This window comes from Megalops cyprinoides, chromosome 19 (genome assembly GCF_013368585.1).
Source record: "Megalops cyprinoides isolate fMegCyp1 chromosome 19, fMegCyp1.pri, whole genome shotgun sequence".
In the NCBI taxonomy this organism is placed as follows: Eukaryota; Metazoa; Chordata; class Actinopteri; order Elopiformes; family Megalopidae; genus Megalops; species Megalops cyprinoides.
Window position 1 is genome coordinate 29,523,004 of NC_050601.1, and position 19,845 is coordinate 29,542,848.

Below are 19,845 nucleotides of genomic sequence, written 5' to 3' on the forward strand. Positions count from 1 at the left end.
TACAATTCTATCAAAAGTCACAATTATTCACACCCAGGCTTGCACGCATTTAACTATAGCACATAGCTAGCACCGGGCTACATACTTAGATATCGTCCTTGTCAGGCGGAAACCTTGTACGTCCAAAACCCTTACTTTTCAGGAAAAAAAACAAAAACCCTGTGTTTTTAAAATAACTGAACACCGCGTCGTCAAAGTTGGTGCTGTTTCTTTATATATGAACAACCAGAGACTGTCTCCAAACAACTTCCTACTACTGCTGTATATTCTTCTACAGTATAGCCAGCTGCTATACCTCATTTATCATCCCCATTTCAGTAATGGACAGAGTTTTAATTGAGTTTTCAAATAAGTATAACTTTCAATGAAGTAGGGATTGATCTAGCTAGCGAGAGAAAGGCTATGAATAATCTGATCATTTCTTGTCACATCGCTAATTAGCTATGCTAGTCTCCTCAGCAAACACTTCCATCTATAATCACAATGTTAACATCAGAGCTAAATTTGATAAACAGGTACACTCCATAGTTTTAACTGAGTCTGCAACCTAGGGCTAATGTGAAACCATTTTATTGAGCTATTTGCCTCAGACGAAATCGCCTCGTCACTGTTTACCTTCAGCTCTGCTGTGTGGGCACTTCTCTCAAGATGGAGGCGGGCTGGAGCTATGACGTTTTGCCGACAGCGAGGATCCAATGGAGTTACGAGATTTAGTCACAAGGTCTTTTTAATACTTTTCATTGGTTAAATATTTGTAAAACCCACAGACGGATTAAAGAGTGACCAATAGCATTGATTTATGGGCGGAAAAAATGACGAGGTTTCCGCCCGACAGCGACGATATCTAACAATATGGCTACTAGTGTTATCACTTTATTCACCAACTACAAAATATAAAACGTAGCTAATATTACCATTAGTTGTTGACGTTTAGGTACCTAGACACACGGTTGCCTAAACATGAACTCATTAAGCAGGTTGATAATATCACAAACCGTTTTAAATTTTTCTTAGCATAAACTCTTGAAAATGAATACACATAAAGAGTCTGCAGAATTTCTGTAACCTTACAATTAACCAGAGACAATCCTAGTGATACACGAGCGAAGCTACAACGATCATTTGCTAATGCATAACCTAGCTTACTAGCGGTTAGCAACTAGCTAATAAGGTAGCTACCGATTTCTTTATCCTAGCTAAGCAACAGAAGCCATCTCGTTTCCGTCGACTTCAATTCAATGGTGGAGCCATTTAATTTGAACCAAACAACGCGAGAGTCGGTCCTTACATTACTATTTTTAGGGTAATATCACACCTTGGGGAACCATTACCCAAATATAATTACTGTGGTGAAAATGTACGTACGAACCACCACCTACCTCAACGACGACACGATCAACGCTGAGAAATCTCACTTCCTGTTGAGCGTTACCCTTTGACCTGTAATCGCACTTCCTTTTAACGAAATAATTATATGTAATGATGCAATATTTGTCTTTAAACGTACATATTGGATTGATTATTCACTATCTTTTACAAGCTACTTTCAGAATTAAATTAATCAAAGTTAATCTAATTCAATTCACAACTTCCACAACCAAACATACCTCAACTCCTGTAGACCTCTACCCTAAAAGTGTCTGCACCTTTCAGCAGCCCTTGAAGTAGCATTGCTATGACATATCATTAAACTTTGTAGGATTGTTTAGGATGTGTCTAATAGGCATTCATATGAAAATTTGTCAATTTGTCCCAATGATGGTGCTACAGTACAAAGTGAAAAATGTGCAGCTTTAATAGGTCTTAACCTTTGACCTCTTTGCTCTGTATACATGAAACTACTAGACTAAATGGCTGCAAATTGTTTAATTTGACTCAGAAACAATGTCAGCCATCACCCATTCAATGTTCTGCTGATCTGCTTGGACCCCATAATTGCCACTCGCAGCTATATATATATTTGTTTGTTTTGTTTTCTGGTGGTATAGGAAGCCACAATGCGTTTTGGCCTATAACTCTCAAAAATCAAAATTGTCAGGATGAACAAAAAAGCCTCTTGGACCAAAATGATGTGCCAATTGAATTTTCTGCCATTTTGAATTTTACGTTAAACCTTTAAAATCTATCTCCTCCTAGACGCTTTGTCCAATTTGAACAAAATTTGGTACACACCATCTTCAGACGAAGATCTTTAAGTGTTGTATAAAGAAAGTTGCTAGGTTAAAAAAACGTGGCCACAGTAAACCAATGAATCTTACAGGCATGGCCTCAATTGATATAATGAGGTGTAACGCCTGAATGCAATGTCCAATCCTCACCAAGCTTGAAATCCCTCATCTACAGCCTGTTAGACTCAATCCTACCAAATTTGGTGTAAATCTGTCCATAGGTGGCGCTATAGCAAACAAATGGTCATAACTCCATTAAAACCAGTAGTCCGACAAACTTGGAATTTTGCATGCTTTCTCTTGGTCAAAGGTCTTAATAAAGTCTATAAGGACAAGCTGATAGCTCAAACAAGATGGTCGCCATCAGCCAGTCAATTTTCAGCAGCCCTTAAACTGACTTAACTATGACCTATCATCATGAAACTTGGCAGGTACGTTCCTAGAAAACATTTAAATCCCCATTATTCTGGCACGAAAGCAGATATTTCAACTAAATTTCTTGTGCTTTATCAAAGTTAAGGACCCTAACTGGGAACTTATGAAACCTCTGCGCCTGCCATTTTGTGTTTCATCCATCTTTGATTTTGTCAAAAACACATTTAACCATCTCCTCCTAGAGCCTGACACAATGAGGTTTTGTGTATTATGTCTTTGGACCATTGTCTTTAACAGTTGTTAAAGGATAAGTTGCCAGATTGAACAATATGGTCGTAGTGTACCCACAAATTTGCCCATAAAGGAACCATGAAGGAAGAGTGGCTATATCTCTGCAATGCTTTTGTTCATTGGCATAAAACTCATTTAGACATGCTTTCCATGAGGCCTGGGTGGAACACATCAAGTTTAGTGAAATTTGGGGTGCTATACTGGAAAACAGCTTTAAACAGCCATGTTTCTGTGTATTTAGATGTTACTGACATTTTGTTCTAATGGACATCACAAGGCACAGACCGCACAAAGAAAAGCAGATATCGCGACCAATTTCTTGTAGATGATTACATCATTATATGTCAGGTCCTAACTGGGAAATGAACACATGAACACATATGATCACATAGTTCAATGTCCAAATGGCATGGCTGCTAAGATGCAAACAGTTTGTAGTACTGTAGTAGGCACATCTCCAGCACCTTTTGACCTATTGCCACAATTAATACACTAAATAGTGTTGACGAAACACTTGGACTTTCCATATTGGCCTGGATGTAAGATAGGGTTTTTTTGTCCTTCTTCTGAAATTACATCTGATATGTGGGGTTGTCTTACATGGGAGGACTAGACTATTAAATGTCATTATACATTAATAACAGCAGATGGCGACATTTATCTGAGATTGTTGAGTGGTATTAGAAATCCCGGTAGACTAGTTCATTTTTAATTTTATTCAAATGTGGAAATTTCATCTAAAAGATGTAGAAAATACATCAGAGTACCTTGTTTTAGTCAGTGAGTTTTATTAAAATGATTTCAGATTCGGATTTCCTTTACTGTCATTTTATCATGCACTTGCGTACAATCAAGAATGAAATGCGGTTTCTCCTATATCAACAGTGTATATAAATTACAAAGAGAATTAAAACAACATATATCCATAAACAATACACTCAGTTTTGTAAACATTTGGAGGGGAATAGCAGCATGACTTTATAGCAGCCTGTCTTTATGATATAGTTTGAGGGGAATAGCAGCATGTACTGTCAATAAATCTTTTTTGTTTGTACAAAAAGTGCCAGGTGCAGCAAGAGTGTTCATGATCTTCACAGCCTGGGGTATGAAGCTATTTAGAGGCCTGGTGGTATCAAATGAAATGATTTCTTTAAATAAATAAGATTTGATCTTCAAAAAGTCTTTTGCCAAAAAAGGTGTTAAAAAATGAGGGGTCCTTTTCTAATCCTTTTCAACTATGATATGTTCTCTGCCATTTTCCCATGATTTTGGATTTTTTCAAATACCCAAAAATTGCACTCCTCCAAACAGCATTGGCACTTCTGATTGCAATGTTCCAAGAAGGCACACTGCATTTTATGGCACTGCTTATGTTTAAGCTTGACAAATATGTAGTGGGGGGGGGGGGGGGGGGGAAGCAATGCAGTGGTGCAAATGGGTAACACTACTGCCTAACATTGTGGGGTGCATCTGCGTTCAGTTTGTACGTTGTTCTAGTGTTCATGTGGGTGTTCTGTTTTTCTACCTCAGTCCAAACACATTCAGGTAATGTCAATTGAACATGCTATATTGCCCATAGGTGTGAGTGTAAGAGTGGGTGTCAATGTGTCTGTTCAGCCTGTGATGGATTGGTGTCTTGTTCACGGGTTGTTCTGAGTAGTTGTCTACCTGGTAGCCCTGAGGTGCTTGGCCCCTTCATTGGTGCTTGCAACTATATATTTTTTTTATTATTTTTATGCAGGCTGAATTGTTGAATTTACTGAGTCGATGTCAACTTTAAAACGTATCATGATTTTTGAAGCAATCGAAGTGCGTCTTGTTGGTCGTTGTATCAGCAAACTGAGGAACTACGTCCTGCCATACCAGTAAAAGTGCGTCGGTTTTGGTTGCAATAAATAAAATATTCTAGATAGATAGCTTTCATTACTTCTTTTCAACAGTAATACTCAATCACGGATAAAATGAAACAAAAATGATTAAGAAGGTTCTAATCATTGATGTTGGGTTAAAAGTGTGAATCTCGCAGACAGGGAGAGTATCGCGAGAATTGAGCAGCCGGACCAGCGGCCGAGAGAAGCCGCATACACACTGCATCTGCGAGAAAGCGGAAACAAATAACAGAGGATTTTAATAAGAAAAGGAGCTATTACACAAGCACCAAGCTACAAATTGTAAGTGTCAAATCCACAGCATAAGCGCTACAAAGCGGGAATAGTGGCCTGAATTAAGTCAGCTGTGCTAAGAGGGTGAGTTTTTCCCTTGTTTACATTTGTTAGCTGGAAAAATGTTTCCTTCGTTTTCCGCGTTGGAGGCCCTGCTCTCATTCTCCGTGGAAGCCTTAAAGAGTTCCTGGAAAGCGGGGCATACGGCTAAATCGCTAACTGTCGGTAACAAATTCGCAGACCATGTGGGAGTAAAGGGTAGTGATAAAACCGAACAATCCAGCCACAGGGCTAACCAGCCTGGCGAGCTGACACGGGTAAGCAGTGCAGTCCAGTTAGCTGGCTATATGTCTCGCTCATTTCAACTTTGTTGTGAACCTTGATCAGAAAAATAGTCACAGCTAACCTAGGGTAAGAAGCTAATATCACTCTTTTGAATTCTGTTTACGAGATAATGTTGATTACATGCTCTTGCACCAGCCTGGTAGCTAACACCAGCCTTCTGAGCGGAACGGAAAACGCTGTTTTGGGATTAGTTAGATAGCTAGTGTGTTAGCATAACGCTAGAACAATCTGGAAAGACCTTGAACTGCTGGAATTAAATTCATTTTATATCGTCGGATAAGTAGCTGAACGTACTGCATTTACAAGTGGGATGCATCGTATTTGCCGAGTACCCGACTAACTTTAGGAGGTACACTTCGATGCGAAGAAAACCTAACGTTAGCTATTTTCGCATCCACGATAGCTAACCCACCCTAGCTAGTTAACTAGTTTGCTCACGGGTAACTACCAACTTGTTCGTGTATCTGGTTAGGTAACTATGTCAGAATGATTCCGCGACTGATCACTTTGTTAACTTGGCCTTCGAACTATTTAGCTGTCTGACGTTCGCTAGAGTAATTTCCAAGTCAGTTTAGGCCTATTGACTGTATAGTATGTGTCGTGGCGGTCCTCAAAACTTCGGCTGCTGAATAGCAGGCTGTTCAAGTAAAAGCCGACAGTTTGCGAGCTACTTAACTGAGCTGATAATTGACGACGTTTTCAACAGGTAGTGCATTTTACCCTTTACTTTAAATCGAGTGGGCATGGTTCATCTGAACTGGCGGATTGGGTTGACACACTTTCTTGAATGATCCCAAAATGCAGTCCCCTGGTAGCTGGCTAACTCATGCGATTAACCTGGCGGTGAGTTAGATGGCTGTTTTAGCTATTATTTTAGCTATTACCCAGAAACGTCTAGCAATTAGAATACACAGCTATATATCAGCATTTGGTCTTTTTTGAGAATCAACGCATATGGAACACCGGTGCTTTTTAAAGGCAAATAGACAACGACCATTTGCAAATATTAACGTAACATTAGTTGCGAAATGACTAGCTAGATTTATCCAAGTATACAGGCAATTTGCAAGCTTGCTGTCTAGGTACCTTGATAAAAACCTTCTTAAATTTAACATTGACCAGATTTATACTCCATACTCTTCAAATTTTAAACAGTACGTAGGTACTTAAGTGTTGTATAAAATGTTAACAGATGTAAGTAGCTATGTAAGTTTTGTACCTTAATAAATTTTCAACCTCAAACTCATGTTGCCTGTGATGGACTATGGTGGTTGATCTTTGCTTGAGCTATCAGATACCGTCTCACTATTGGATAATAGCATGTTTGAATGTCGTAATGCGAATGGTTGAGTGCAATTGTGCGTTTTATTACTGGAGAGCATCCTTTTCCTACTGTCTGATTGGATATCTTTCGGCAAACCTCGGTCTTAGTTGGTTACGAGAAATGTCAAGTATATAATATCCTTCCTTTTGAGATGCGTTTGCCTTTCAACGCCAGTCTCCTGTCGGGGCGCGGTTCCATCAAACAATTTTAAACCTCTGTGGCGACGTTGTTTAAACATGGCGAATGTAGGGACCCGGCATTAACGATAGTGCTTTTTATTTGCAGGTACTTGACGGCTACATTTATTCGAGGATCTAGCCGCTGAGTAGCGGGTCGCTGACAAGAGGAGAGGCTCACACCTACCGACCGTAGGTTGGATTCTGGATTTTTTTTCAGTTTAAAACTTGTCTCCACTGTCCAACGAGGAACAAACCCTGTCCTCACCACCGCTGTACCTGTAACTCGCAGCACACGCCGGCGTCCAACATCCTTCACCATGGAGGCCCTTGCCAAATATGATTTTAAAGCCACTGCAGATGACGAGCTAAGTTTCAAACGAGGGGAAATACTAAAGGTAATTTTTTTCCCCTTATGCTAACAGTGGACAGACAGTTATCATAAGTTATTATCATGCTTGTCAAGCACTAAAAAGTAAAAAAAAAAAGCATTCCAAAGGTGTTGATTCCTGGCTTCTGAGTGCTTAGTTTTCCCTCTATAACTGGCTTATTCCTGTGTCTGTATTTAATTATTTGTTATTTATATACATGCAAAATGGTCTCTGCCTAGGTTTATTGCTGGGAATATAAACAACTCCAGTTAATGGTCTACTCTCTTTTTATGCAAGAGTTCTCCTCAGCCGCTTGGCATTTGCTTTGATGCTTCTGGATGTAACTGGCTCTCATTTCTTATGGCTTGACATGTTTTGTGTTAATCTGGCTGTCTTTAAACCTGGCATGTTGGTAGTCCGAGTTTTCTGGTTAAATCTGAATAATAAATTATGTTTAATATAATACTATATATTAAAAATTATAATTTTCTTTGGTAAATCTTATGTTAATCAAAACAAAGAATAAGACTTGGATCAAGCTTGAACTGTCCTGTTGGAGTTTTTGCAATACACATGTTTCTGCTGCAGTGAAGTCACAAAGAAAAGTTTGTCATGTTTTCAAGGGAGGGCTCAAAGATCTTATCTTTACTCATCTAGCAAAATACTGCAGCAGCTTCCTTTTGCCACTCTGTAGTCTTGCATCCTTTCCCTCTCTCTCTCAGCGCCATCTCCACCACTGTCAAAAAACAGGCAATGACCAACACTCAAGAGACTGGGTTCTGGTCCTCAGAGGGCATTAGAGAGGCCCAGCAATCTGCGGCAGCGCAGCGTTTGTTGCCATAAGTGTGACACATGAATCCCAAACTCAGCAGAGTTCTTTCCTAAGGGGAGCATGGGAGATGGCTTTCCCAGATTGGACAGAGCTGTTTGAATTGAGTCCAGGGCATGGCGCGTGTTACCTGCAAAGCAGAGAATGTTTTTCATTGTTGTCCTTTATGTGTTGGTGCTAATGGCTTCTCCACATCTTCCGAATCTTGACAGAACTGTCAGTCTGCTGTCAGGAATAAGACTGCCTGCTTATTCAAAGCCTCTGGTTTTCTTCATCTTTGTCTCATTCTTTCCTTTGTCTGTTTTGTTCTTTTTTCACACTAGTTTTTGCTGCTCTGTCTCTTGACTATTACTCTCTCCACTCTCCCGCTCTTTGCTCTCTCTAGTTTATTCTCTCTGTTTGTGTCGTGCTCTTATGCTGTGTCCTCCTCAATCTCATTCTGCTTCTCCCTCTCTTCCACTCTCTCACACAGCAGAAGCAGCCCAGACACTCTTTCCAGCTCATATGCTGGATGTGATATTGGGGCATGTTACATTACGTTACATTACATTCAGTAGATTATCTTATCCAGAGTGACACATTATCCATTCATATCTCTGGGTATTTATGTTTTGGGGCTTTTGTGGGCTGTACTCTTGTCCAAGGGTTTAGCAGCAGTGTCCCAATGGGGAATTGAACCAGCGACCTTTTGGTTATAACCCCTTCTCCTTACCACTATGCCACACTGTTGCCCCTATGTGAGGGAATAGACGGTCCATTTCTTGTACTGGGATGGAGGATTTAAATGCAATCATTGCAGTCCCTCCAACTGGACATCAGAGGAAACCTGCAGCTGCCTGGAATGCCCAAGCTTCCAGGGGTCACAGATGTTACGAATAAAAAAAATGTTTTCACTAGTCCTGTCATTCCTGTCATATTTTAGCAAATAAATAAAAAAATAATTTGGACTTAATTTGGAGTCCAAAGCATTTGTGCCTGTTTGCTGAGGTTGATTAAGAATTTCTTTAGCAGGGAAAAGAAAGCATGGCTTGTGTATTGCTGATGTGCAGGGGGAGCGCTGTGCTCATGTCACCCCGTAGGACTTGTGCATCATTCAATGTAACATGCTACTCATAAACAACCATAATAATGCCATGCAGCTCATTCTAAAGCTAGGTCCCAGCAAATGAAGGCCTATAAAAACTCGACTGTTGCTCTGTGGTCTCTTTAAATTGCCATTTCTTACATGCTTTTTCCCTGACAGCTGGCATGAGAGCCTGTTTCTGCGCAGTCCTCATTAGACTCATTCCCCCTGCTTCACTTGCACTCATGGCCTGGGGTGCAGAATGAATGTAGGGTCATTCCATATGAAATTGTTACATTTTGACATTTGACATACATTTTGTAATTTTGAATTTTTGGCCCAGGTCACCCTCTCAGATTCCCCTGAAAAAATTCACAGGTGCTCCTATGCCAAACTTATGAAGAAATCCCAAATATTAGGTCTGTATCTCTAATAGTTTTGAAACTCCAGCCCTTTGAAATTATAATTAATTTTATGCATTTTGCTGAACGAGCCTTTTGGCCCAACTTCCGACATTCATACACTATATGGACAAAAGTATTTGGCCACACCTGTTTTTCAGGGTTTGGGTTAGGCCCCTTATCTCCAGTGAAGGGCAGTCTTAGTGCTTCAGCATACCAAGACATTTTGGACAATGCTATGCTTCCAACTTTGTGGCAACAGTTTGGGGAAGGCCCTTTTCTATTCCAACATGACTGTGCCCCAGCGCACAAAGCAAGGACTATAAAGACATAGTTTGATGAGTTCGGTGTGGAAGAAGTTGACTGGCCCGCACAGAGCCCTGACCTCAACCCCATCGAGCAACTTTGGGATGAACTGGAACGGAGATTGCGAGCCAGGCCTTCTCGTCCAACATCAGTGCCTGACCTCATAAATGCTCTACAGAATGAATGGGCGCAAATTCCCACAGAAACACTCCAAAATCTTGTGGAAAGCCTTCCAAGAAGAGTGGAAGCTGTTATAGCTGCAAAAGGGGGACCAACTCCATATTAAAGTATATGTATTTGAATACAATGTCCCTGTTGGTGTAAAGGTCAGGCATCCGAATACTTTTGTCCATATAGTGTATCTCCTTTGATATTGCATGTACAGCTTTGAAACTTTGACCATGTGGACAGTTAACCATCATTTTCATATTTTTACCATGTATTCCTATATATATGAAGATGATCTGACAAAAAATTTGGTGTTGTTGCTGAGCTTCCTTCTGGAGTTCTGTCATGCTCTTGTTGCTGTACAAATTCAACCAAAACACAAATATTACGTAGTTCACAGTTGCAGAATTGCCACATAGACTTATTTCAATAAGAGGAACGTACTACCCCTTCATAAAATAATTCAAATCGTGAAAATAAACATTTTTTTCCAGTCTATTTCCAAGATTACACTGAGATAAAGCAAAGGTCTCCATCTTGATGTGACTTGATGTGACTTCTATGTATCTTCTATCTTCTATGTAAGGAAAAAAATTGTACAATCTTTGTGATGCGTCTGGGCAAGTGAGGATTAATTCATTAAGCAATACTTACGCAAGATCATGTACCTCTTGCTGATGTTAGATGCAAAGAGACAAGTACCAACATGTTTGTGACATCACAGCAAGAACACAATAGTGACAAATTTAATATCTGAAGTTAAAAGATTGACAAAAGAAAAATGAATTTCATCCTTTCAATGCATAAATCTGATTTATGCTTTTATCAAAAAAATTTAAACAATAATTCATGTTTTCATATGTAAATTTGAAGCATCTGAATGTTGCATAGTTGTATATTTGACAAAGACAATATTTTGTAAATATTTCAGCAAAGAAATAGTTTTTGCTCACTGTATAAGTCACTTTGTGACACTGATACAATCTCAAGTATATAATATGCATTAAAAAACTCATAACTCCAGAAGGAAGCTTTTTTGTCAGATCATCTTCAGATATTTTGAGGAAATTCAGCACATTTCAAAAAATTATCCTGACACTCCTATAACAGTAATAGATATGCTTACTGCATACACAAGGCCTAATATGTCATAAATGACAGATAAATGACAGGAAAAAAAATCTAGCATACTGTTTGAGCGAGAAGCTCTTAAAGGGGGTGTCGTTTTGTTACATTTTGATTTTTTGGCCATTTTTAGAGCCTTGTAGGAGGAAAAGTACATAAGATCCACCTGAACTGACTACATTTTTGAATTCTACAGAAAAAGTTAGCTCTAGTCACAAAGTTTTAAAGCTGTACATGCCATATCAAAGGAGCTATGAATGTCGGAAGTTAGACCGAAAGGCTCTTTTGGCAAAATGCATAAAATTAATTAAAATTTCAAAGGGCTGTAGTTTCAAAACTATTAGAGATACAGACCTAATATTTGAGATTTCTCCATAAGTTTGGTATAGGAGCACCTGTGAATTTTTTCTAGCTGGGTGATTTGATATGGAATGACGCTGCACTAGGTTTTGATGACCTCTGGTTTTGACAACATTTCTCTTTGACAGATGTCAGACCTGGAATGCTAATGCCTCACTGTCTTGCTGGCTTGTTCAGTGACATACTGCAGCTTTGTCACATTTGCACTATACGGTCCATTGAGACTTGCTGTGACGGAGTGCCGTCACTACGGTTGAGTATGCGCTCTGACTGCCATACCAACGTGCCTGGCTCTTTGGCATCGCGGTCAAAGTCACATGGTTGGTTCCCTGTAGACCCGGGTTCAAGGCTGGGTGGGGTGACTGCCCTTGCCCTTTGCTACAAATGGTGTCAGAGTGGGATGGTTGGCTGCGAGGCCATCGGAGGCGTGCCCGATGTGTGAGCCGTATGAGGGACCCCCAGGTTAGGTTGACCCTGGTGTGAAGGACCCCAGAGATGGGTGAAGCACTGGTGAGTGGGGCACCCTGGGATGGGAGAAGTACGGCAAGAGAATGCGTGAGGGACGCCATGGTGCGTGAAGTGCATGGGAGTGCTTCCCGAAGGGGAGGGCAGTGTGACAGAGTGCCGTCTCTACGGTTGAGTATGTGCTCTGACTGCCATACCAACGAGCCTGTCTCTTTGGTGTTGCGGTCAAAGTCACATGGTTGGTTCCCTGTAGACCCGGGTTCAAGGCTGGGTGGGGTGACTGCCCTTGCCCTTTGCTACAAATGGTGTCAGAGTGGGATGGTTGGCTGCGAGGCCATCGGAGGCGTGCCCGATGTGTGAGCCGTATGAGGGACCCCCAGGTTAGGTTGACCCTGGTGTGAAGGACCCCAGAGATGGGTGAAGCACTGGTGAGTGGGGCACCCTGGGATGGGAGAAGTACGGCAAGAGAATGCGTGAGGGACGCCATGGTGCGTGAAGTGCATGGGAGTGCTTCCCGAAGGGGAGGGCAGTGTGACAGAGTGCCATCTCTACGGTTGAGTATGTGCTCTGACTGCCATACCAACGAGCCTGTCTCTTTGGTGTTGCGGTCAAAGTCGCATGGTTGGTACCCTGTAGACCCGGGTTCAAGGCCGGGTGGGGTGACTGCTCTTGCCCTTCGCTACACTTGCAAAACATTGGAAAGGGACTACAGATTGTGTGGTGATTACAGAGAAGTATCCCTGTGCTCCCTAAACCACCCACGCCTATGCAGAAAGGACAGTTAAAGATGGAAGCAAAGTCTGTGAATGATATTTAAGTCAGGACTTTGAGCGCTGTGCTCAAAGCCATTCCTGATCCCCTGTCTTAGCAATATGCAAAGGCCGTCTCTGGATGCCTTGGTTTGATCTATTAACATTCCTTCGGTTAAACAATTCAAGAATTTTCATGGGAGAAGGGTAAATACCACTCGCCTGTGGTTGTTAAAGTGTTGTTAGCTCTTTGGTGCTGGGATTATTAGGATGGTGATGTATAGCAGATCTTTAAAATTCCATCAGAGCCCCCATCAGGTCCCATGGCCTCAGCAGCTCTGACGGCCCAGAAGGGGTTTACTGCTCCATCTAAACTAATCTCCATTTCATTGAAATCTATGACTGTGCCCCATTAAATTCTTCATTTCTTTGTCCTTCTATCAAAGCCGGCACAAAAGATCAAGTTCCCATTTCATCTGTACCATTTCATCTTGCCATAGCCAGTCGCTGCTCTCCTCCCCTGCCAGGTCTCTCAGCGTCGCCAGAATCCTAGTGGTTGTCAGCAGCAGTTTCCATACCTGACTCATCAGTTCCATTTTGGCATACATATAAAACCTTCGTAGTGTCTTCTTAGATGTGAAGGAGGTGTCTGGGTTCTTGCTCTCTGTAGTGCAAATTCTATTGCTCCAAGCAGGTGTCTGTTAAAAATGTGTGGGCTTTAAGTTTGTCAGGCTCACATTTCCTGCAGTGGAGGGCTGAACTTTCAGAGCACTTTTACTGCCTCTTATAGGCTGTTTAAAATGGTCTGCCTCAGCTGACATGGAGAGGTGATGTGATTTACCCAGCAGCTCCCTCTGAGGGAGCTTTTCCTGCCTGCCAGTGGTAATGGTCGCTTGCCTTTGACCTTGGTAATGTGTGCAGAGTTTTGCAAAAAATGCAGTCAGAAAGAGAAAAACAAGAACAAACATCAGACGGCTTCATTGCAGTCAGATTTTTTTTTGCCAAAAAATAGACTAAAGCAAGCAAACAAAAACAGTTATAATAAGGGAAGTGGAAAATTTACCAGGTTGTTATCACGGAACAGCAGCCAAAAAAAATCAGAAACAGGCAGATAATAAGGCATTTAAAAATGTGTGTCTCTTGCCGTTTTATGTGCATTCATTTCAGGATGGCATGCTGCTGCATTAGCCACAGGCTCAGCTCTGTTGCATGGAGCAGGCTGTGACACGCGGGCACTCACCCCACTCTGTTTCACTTGGGACTGTGACGTGGTAGATCCGCTCAGTACCCTGCTGCTCATCACATGTCGGTAGAATATTACTGAAGAACCTATGCTCAGAATCTTTGCATGTGGACCAATCAGTGTGCTTAACAAAGAAAATTCTGTCTTTGCCATTGATGAAGCTACGAGTGCTCTGACTTGCTGGCTCATTATAGGGGTTGACCAATATGGTTTTTTCAAGGCTGATACGTTAATGATTACCTGTGACAAAAAAGGACGATAACCAATATTTCGGACCGATATTTGAATGCTTTTAACGTCTTTTTTTCCGGTGTGAAAAGAAATAGGCTGTGACAACATGGACTTAATTACAAACCCTCTTTACTTAGACGTATGTTTTCAGACATAAAGTTAAATAAAGAGCAAAAACATCAAAAGAAAATTCTTTCTCAAAGATAAAAATAAACAGAAAATTGCAATAACTAAAGTGACCACATTTGGCATTACAGATTATCTGTGAGGGTCACATTTGAGCTGGGTGTGCATGTTCGAATGAGACGGTGTATGAGAGAGAGACAGGGCCTACTAAAAGGGAGCTAATATTGACGTTGTGGGTAAATTTCTCTGGTTGTTTAGGCTACGCAGCAGATGCCTATCACTATTTCAAAAGCATTCAATTATCGGACGAACGATGGCAGTCACTGCATAAGAAATAAAGCAAATTGATACATCATTTAGGCTGCATTTTCATCTTAAAGTATGAAATATCAAACCTTAAAACTAGCCTGTGCGTCCACGCTTTTTCTGAAGCTGCGAGGAGATTCTAGGAGCCCGATGTTCCGACATACAGTGCAACCGCTAGCAAGCTAAATTTAATTTCATGAACGGTTGCTTAAATGATGACTGTAATTCAGAAGGGTAAATTTCTTTGAATGTTTCATTTGAAAGAATAAATATACATTACTGTTTGTTAAATGCGCAGTGTCAAACTGTTGCAACATATAGCATAAGTGAACCAATTAGTCCTTATTACAAGCCCTTATTTCTTTTATGTTCCAAGCTTGTTTTTTTAGCTTAAGCGTAGACTACTTATACTGCTTCAAAAAGGTCCAATTAGCCTACTGCAATTTGGTTAACGGCATGGTTTGAGCACAACGACCCTTTTTCTGGACACTTACCTTCCATCCTTGTTTCCAGCAGCAGGTCTGAGAAAAAGTTAGATTTTCAAGGTCAGATAACGTTGTCCGTCTCGGCCAATGAGGGAATTTTGTGGAATGTTAGCCATACCAATAGCAGTTTTTCTGACAGAGGAGATGTGTCAGGATAGTACACGCATTGCATTTAAAAGTTTTTTTATCGGGAATTTAGATAAAAATATACTGATGACCGATAATCAAAAATTTGCAAATATCGGCCCCGATTATCTAACGACCAGATAATTGGTTTACCCCTAGCTCTTTATGAACATTCTTGAAGAGGCGTGGTCTAAAACTGTAGGAATCTGTAGGAACGCACTAGGAAGCTAAGCAACACCGGAACGTCCTCGATGGAGGATGGAAGGCAGATGAATATCTGGCGGTTCTAGAAACTCTGTGAATCTGCTCTCTGCTTGCCCTCTGAGGATTGAGGGTTGCTACCTGGTATCCAGCTTTGACAGTAAATGGGGTTTGTGATAATGGGAAGTGGGCCCTCATAGATAACCAGAAGCGAGAGGAGAGCAGCATAGTGGACAGAGCCCTTGCTTTCTGCTGCTGACATGCAAGTAGGCAAGGGGTTTGCCTCCAGGTTTACTCTCCTGCATCCTCACTTGAGCCTCAGGGTAGAATTTTAGCAGTGAGGCACTGTGAGAGAATTCACCTCAGCACCATAGTTCTTGATTGAAGCGGATCTCACCACTGTCCTCCAGTCTCCTGGGACGTGAACTCTGTGACTTGGGAAGAGAGACCCATCTGTTGCAGGGACCACAGCAGTGCTTTGGTCAGAGGACATGCCTTGGGATGCCTGCTATGTGGAGAGAGGAGGCAGCACCTCCACTGGGCCTCTGATGATGACTAATGGTGAATACATATTAACCAGACAGCACAAGAAGCACAGCTGTGTGATAATGCTCTAAAACCTGCAGCCTCTACGATACACTTGAAATTGAGTTCCTGCAGGAGTTGCATAAACCGCAGGCTGGCCTTACAAATCCCCAACCAAGCATCAGAGAAACCAAAGGCTGCAACCCCCCACCTCCTCCTCCCATAACAAAGTCAGATCCCAGGTGTGTTTGGATGAATCCCTCCTCTTTAGGTTATAATCATCAATCAGCATGAAGGCACCAAACACTTTGCATGTTAAATGATGCCTCCTCCCCCAAAAACAGCAAAGCTTTGTATGTATTTGCTTCATATTTGAAAAGATGCATGAGAACATTTCCATGGAATAAATTATCATTGTTTCACAGTCTACACACTAAAAAGCACAAATGGTGGATTTTTTTCTGTGTGTGTGAAGCAGATTGAAGTCGGAGTTCAGATGTTTTTGTGAGGGGACAGCTAAAAGAGGTGCCAGTTGAGAGGGAATGTACTCTAGGTACACAACATTTTTCCAAGAACTAATGTCACTGCTGAGAAACTCAGCATTGGGTCTTATTTTCTACCAAAAGAGGAGTTGGCCCCAGCTCCTCGTGGACGTAGAGGGCAACAATTGTAATTGGGAAGCAGACCAAATGCTGGATTCTTAAAAATTTCGTGACCTTGTCTGGGTTTGTTCATGGAAGCTCTTAAGGTGAGGGTTTGTGGTAAATGCTAAATGGTGCCCTGATGGTGAAGTCCCAGAATTCCCAGGGATGTGCTTGATGAAGCCTCAAGCCGCAGAACCTGTGTGATGCTTCGGTCTCCTTGAGCAGTCCAATCTGTATGCACATAATGTCAATTAATAGCCACTCTTATACACTCCCCAGGCTGGTGGGCCGAGTACCTGTCTGAGTGGAAGAGCTTGGCCTGAATGAGTGCTCCTTGCCGATTAATGGCAGTGTATCTAATTATGAGGCTGCGTTCTCCCAGCAGGGCATGCCTGCTAGGAGCTGAGCTGCTCCCACACTTCCAAAGGCCACTACTCCAGTGTTTACACTGAGCCTCAGAACAGGAAGGAAGAAGCCCCACTCAAGCTGTTATCCATTTCCTGTCACTCCTGAAAGAGCTGCGCAGGAAGGCTACAGCAGAGATCTGAAGCTGCAGCGGAGGGAGAGCTGGTCTGAAGCCGCCGTAGAGGCCAAACTGGCATGTGCCATCACATACACCTGTGGACTCTTCTGATTTCTCTCCCTGATGTGTTACCATGGAGCTGAGCCAAATTATCAGGACCTGCTTTCACTCACTGAGGTTATGCATGTTCCAGCCCTACCCATCCAGGAGACTTCGGCAGGGCCCCCAAGCCCCAAGCAGCACACAAGCAGTATTTCTCATGATTCATGTGAAAGTCTGTTTAGAGTGATTTGGTTTTGTTCAGGGTTCTTGGTGTGTTTGCTTGTTTTATGCAATCTGTGACCTCTTTCGCCAGGATCGTGTCAGGTTGGGGCTGCAATTTCAGAGTACTGATTCACCTTGTGTTTTAACAAGCCATGTGGTGTCCTGAGGAACAGGAACTCAGCAGTTGATGATAATGTTTTGTCTAGTCTACATGGCATCCAATACATGCTTTCCACAGTCTAGCATAACTGTAGAAAACGAGGGCCACTTCCTTCAAGGAACAACGCCCCCCCCCCCCCCCCCTTAAATTATTTATGCAGGTATATAAAGTGAAAACATAGAGTTGTGTTATTTTGGTTTGATGTAAAGCTGTCATAAATGAATATACGGAAGACAACGATAAATGTTTTAGAGGCTGATATTTTCCTTTGATGTGCTTGTATTTCATATTTCCAGGCCCTGCAATTATGGGGTCCTACTTAATCTTGTTTAAATCCTGAAGGTGCATTGGAGGAGGTGTATTCAATGTGGTTCTGTGTTTGGGAGGATATCTTTGTTATTCTTCCTTATTTGGAGTTGGCAGGGGACATTGCAGGCATTAAAACAGCCTGCTACACCATCAGGCATTTGACAGATTCTCCATTCTTGAGTTCAGCTTTGTGCATTTCAGAATAAATGTGATTATATCAACATTTCTGTTCGAATATAAGTGGGGAATTGTATCTGGATATCTAAACTGGCAAGCTGTACAGTGCATAATTCCCAGGACTGATTTTGTCTGAAATGCATTATGGGTGTCAGTGGAACCACACACTTGCCCTGTAAAGGTTCCTGTCCACTCACGTGAAACGGAGCACAGCCAGCACGTGGAGCCTAGTTTTGCTTTGCTGTAATGCTCATGGCTTGAGTTCTCCTCAGTCCTGTGGCCCTCTCTGCTTGGTATTGCTTTATACCATTTTCTTGTAGCAGGGAAATGATGGTTCTACATAAAACAGATTTATGCCTTCCTGTGTGCTTGTGTACCTTCCTGCCTATGTGTAACAGGACAAGTATGTAATTAGTCCCTTTGGTTGTGATACTTACCCCAGCTCTCACTGGCCACAGGACACTGGTAGCTTGAGCCAAATCACAACCAAAAGCCAGAAATGTAGAACAAGTATGTCTTTCCAATACAGCCAGGCTCCATTTATGTCTCTGAGTAGCCTGAATATTTGTGATTTGTGATCTCTCTCCTAGTTAATGGGGAACGGTATGTTTTATCCCTGGAAGAAAACGGCCACAGCGGGGGACCTGATAGCCCAGACTAGGAGGGATAATTTTGCTTGCTGTTGCTTCCTGCTCGACTTACAGTAACTGAGCTTCAGGCTGTACTTTGCAGTCTTTAAATTGAGATCACTGATATTTGTTTATTCTTGAGTACTTTTGTCTGCATGTACCTTACGAAACTCCCAGTAGATTCATACCAAATGTAGATTCAATGTAGATTCATACCAAAGTCCAGGCCAGAGTGCAAAGTGCATGAAAGCTAAACCAAACGTCCTCATCCTGTATTCCAGTCCTTCTGAGCCCTGCCAGTCACAACGATTTATGTTCAGATCAGGCCTGCATGTGTTATAGTGCCCATGACAGAGACAGTGTATAACTAGGGCACAGAGGCCTTTGGGACTTTAAAAGGATCCTAAGATGGGAGCACTCTGCTTTTTTTTCCCCATTTGCACTCATGTTTGAAAGTAACCTCAACAGACATGGTGACAGTTTTGCTGATTTGGCAGAAATAACCCAGGGAAATGCTTGTCTCTGCACAGCAGACAGACAGCCACAGAAATGCAGAACTGCCACCAGTGGTATAGCTGTGCTTGGACTGTTTCCTAGTGGGTAAGCAGGGCTACTTGAGAGAGAGAACCCAATACTCAAAACTGATGACTGAATCACCCGCCCTATAGCATGAGCAGTGCTGTCGGTGCTTAATTTCATCAGACAGGAGAATATAGAGTGGATTTGTTTGGAGTAGGGGATGGTCTGTGCCTGGTGTAGGTAGGGGTTTGAGTAGCTGCTCTGTTCAGTGTTACAGGATCAGCTGTGCCATTGGGCCTGAATATTTCTCCAGCACTAGTAACACCACAGAATTTTTTAATACACTAGAACAGATGCAAACTGTGAGCTTTGCTTGGGCATTGTTCCTGTATGTCCCCTGTCCTCTAACTGGAAGTGGCAGTTGGATGATTCAGAACTATGTAGCCACATCGGTGGAGACAGTGAGGATCTTTGTTTTATCTTGATGTACTGCTGCATATGCTAGAGGGCTCACTGGTATTAAAAATCAGTTTTGCCTTTAGTGTCCATTAGAGCCCAACCGATATAGGATTACCAATACCAATTTCAATATTTGAGGATTTAAAAATATTGGCCGATATTCTTTTTTTTTTTTTTGAAACACATAACATAAAGATTTTCCTTAATATTTGTTATGTGTAGTTATTTAGGAGTCCTCAC

General features: G+C 41.9%; 1 protein-coding gene across 4 annotated transcripts in view; it reads left to right on the top strand.

Annotated features, from left to right (window-relative positions):
- Window positions 1–4,901: 4,901 nt before the first annotated feature.
- LOC118794205 (growth factor receptor-bound protein 2) overlaps window positions 4,902–19,845 on the top strand; it is a 71,773-nt gene continuing 56,829 nt past the window's right edge. Inside the window, exons 1-3 of one of the 4 annotated variants that reach the window (XM_036552410.1) lie at window positions 4,902–5,080; window positions 6,951–7,033; window positions 7,134–7,239. In XM_036552410.1, coding sequence (XP_036408303.1) covers window positions 7,162–7,239 — 78 coding nt within the window. In that variant the 5' untranslated portion in view covers window positions 4,902–5,080; window positions 6,951–7,033; window positions 7,134–7,161. Of the gene's footprint in view, window positions 5,081–5,260; window positions 5,314–6,950; window positions 7,240–19,845 lie in introns of those variants that run through there. The other 3 variants (XM_036552407.1, XM_036552408.1, XM_036552409.1) reach the window with 3 other exon arrangements.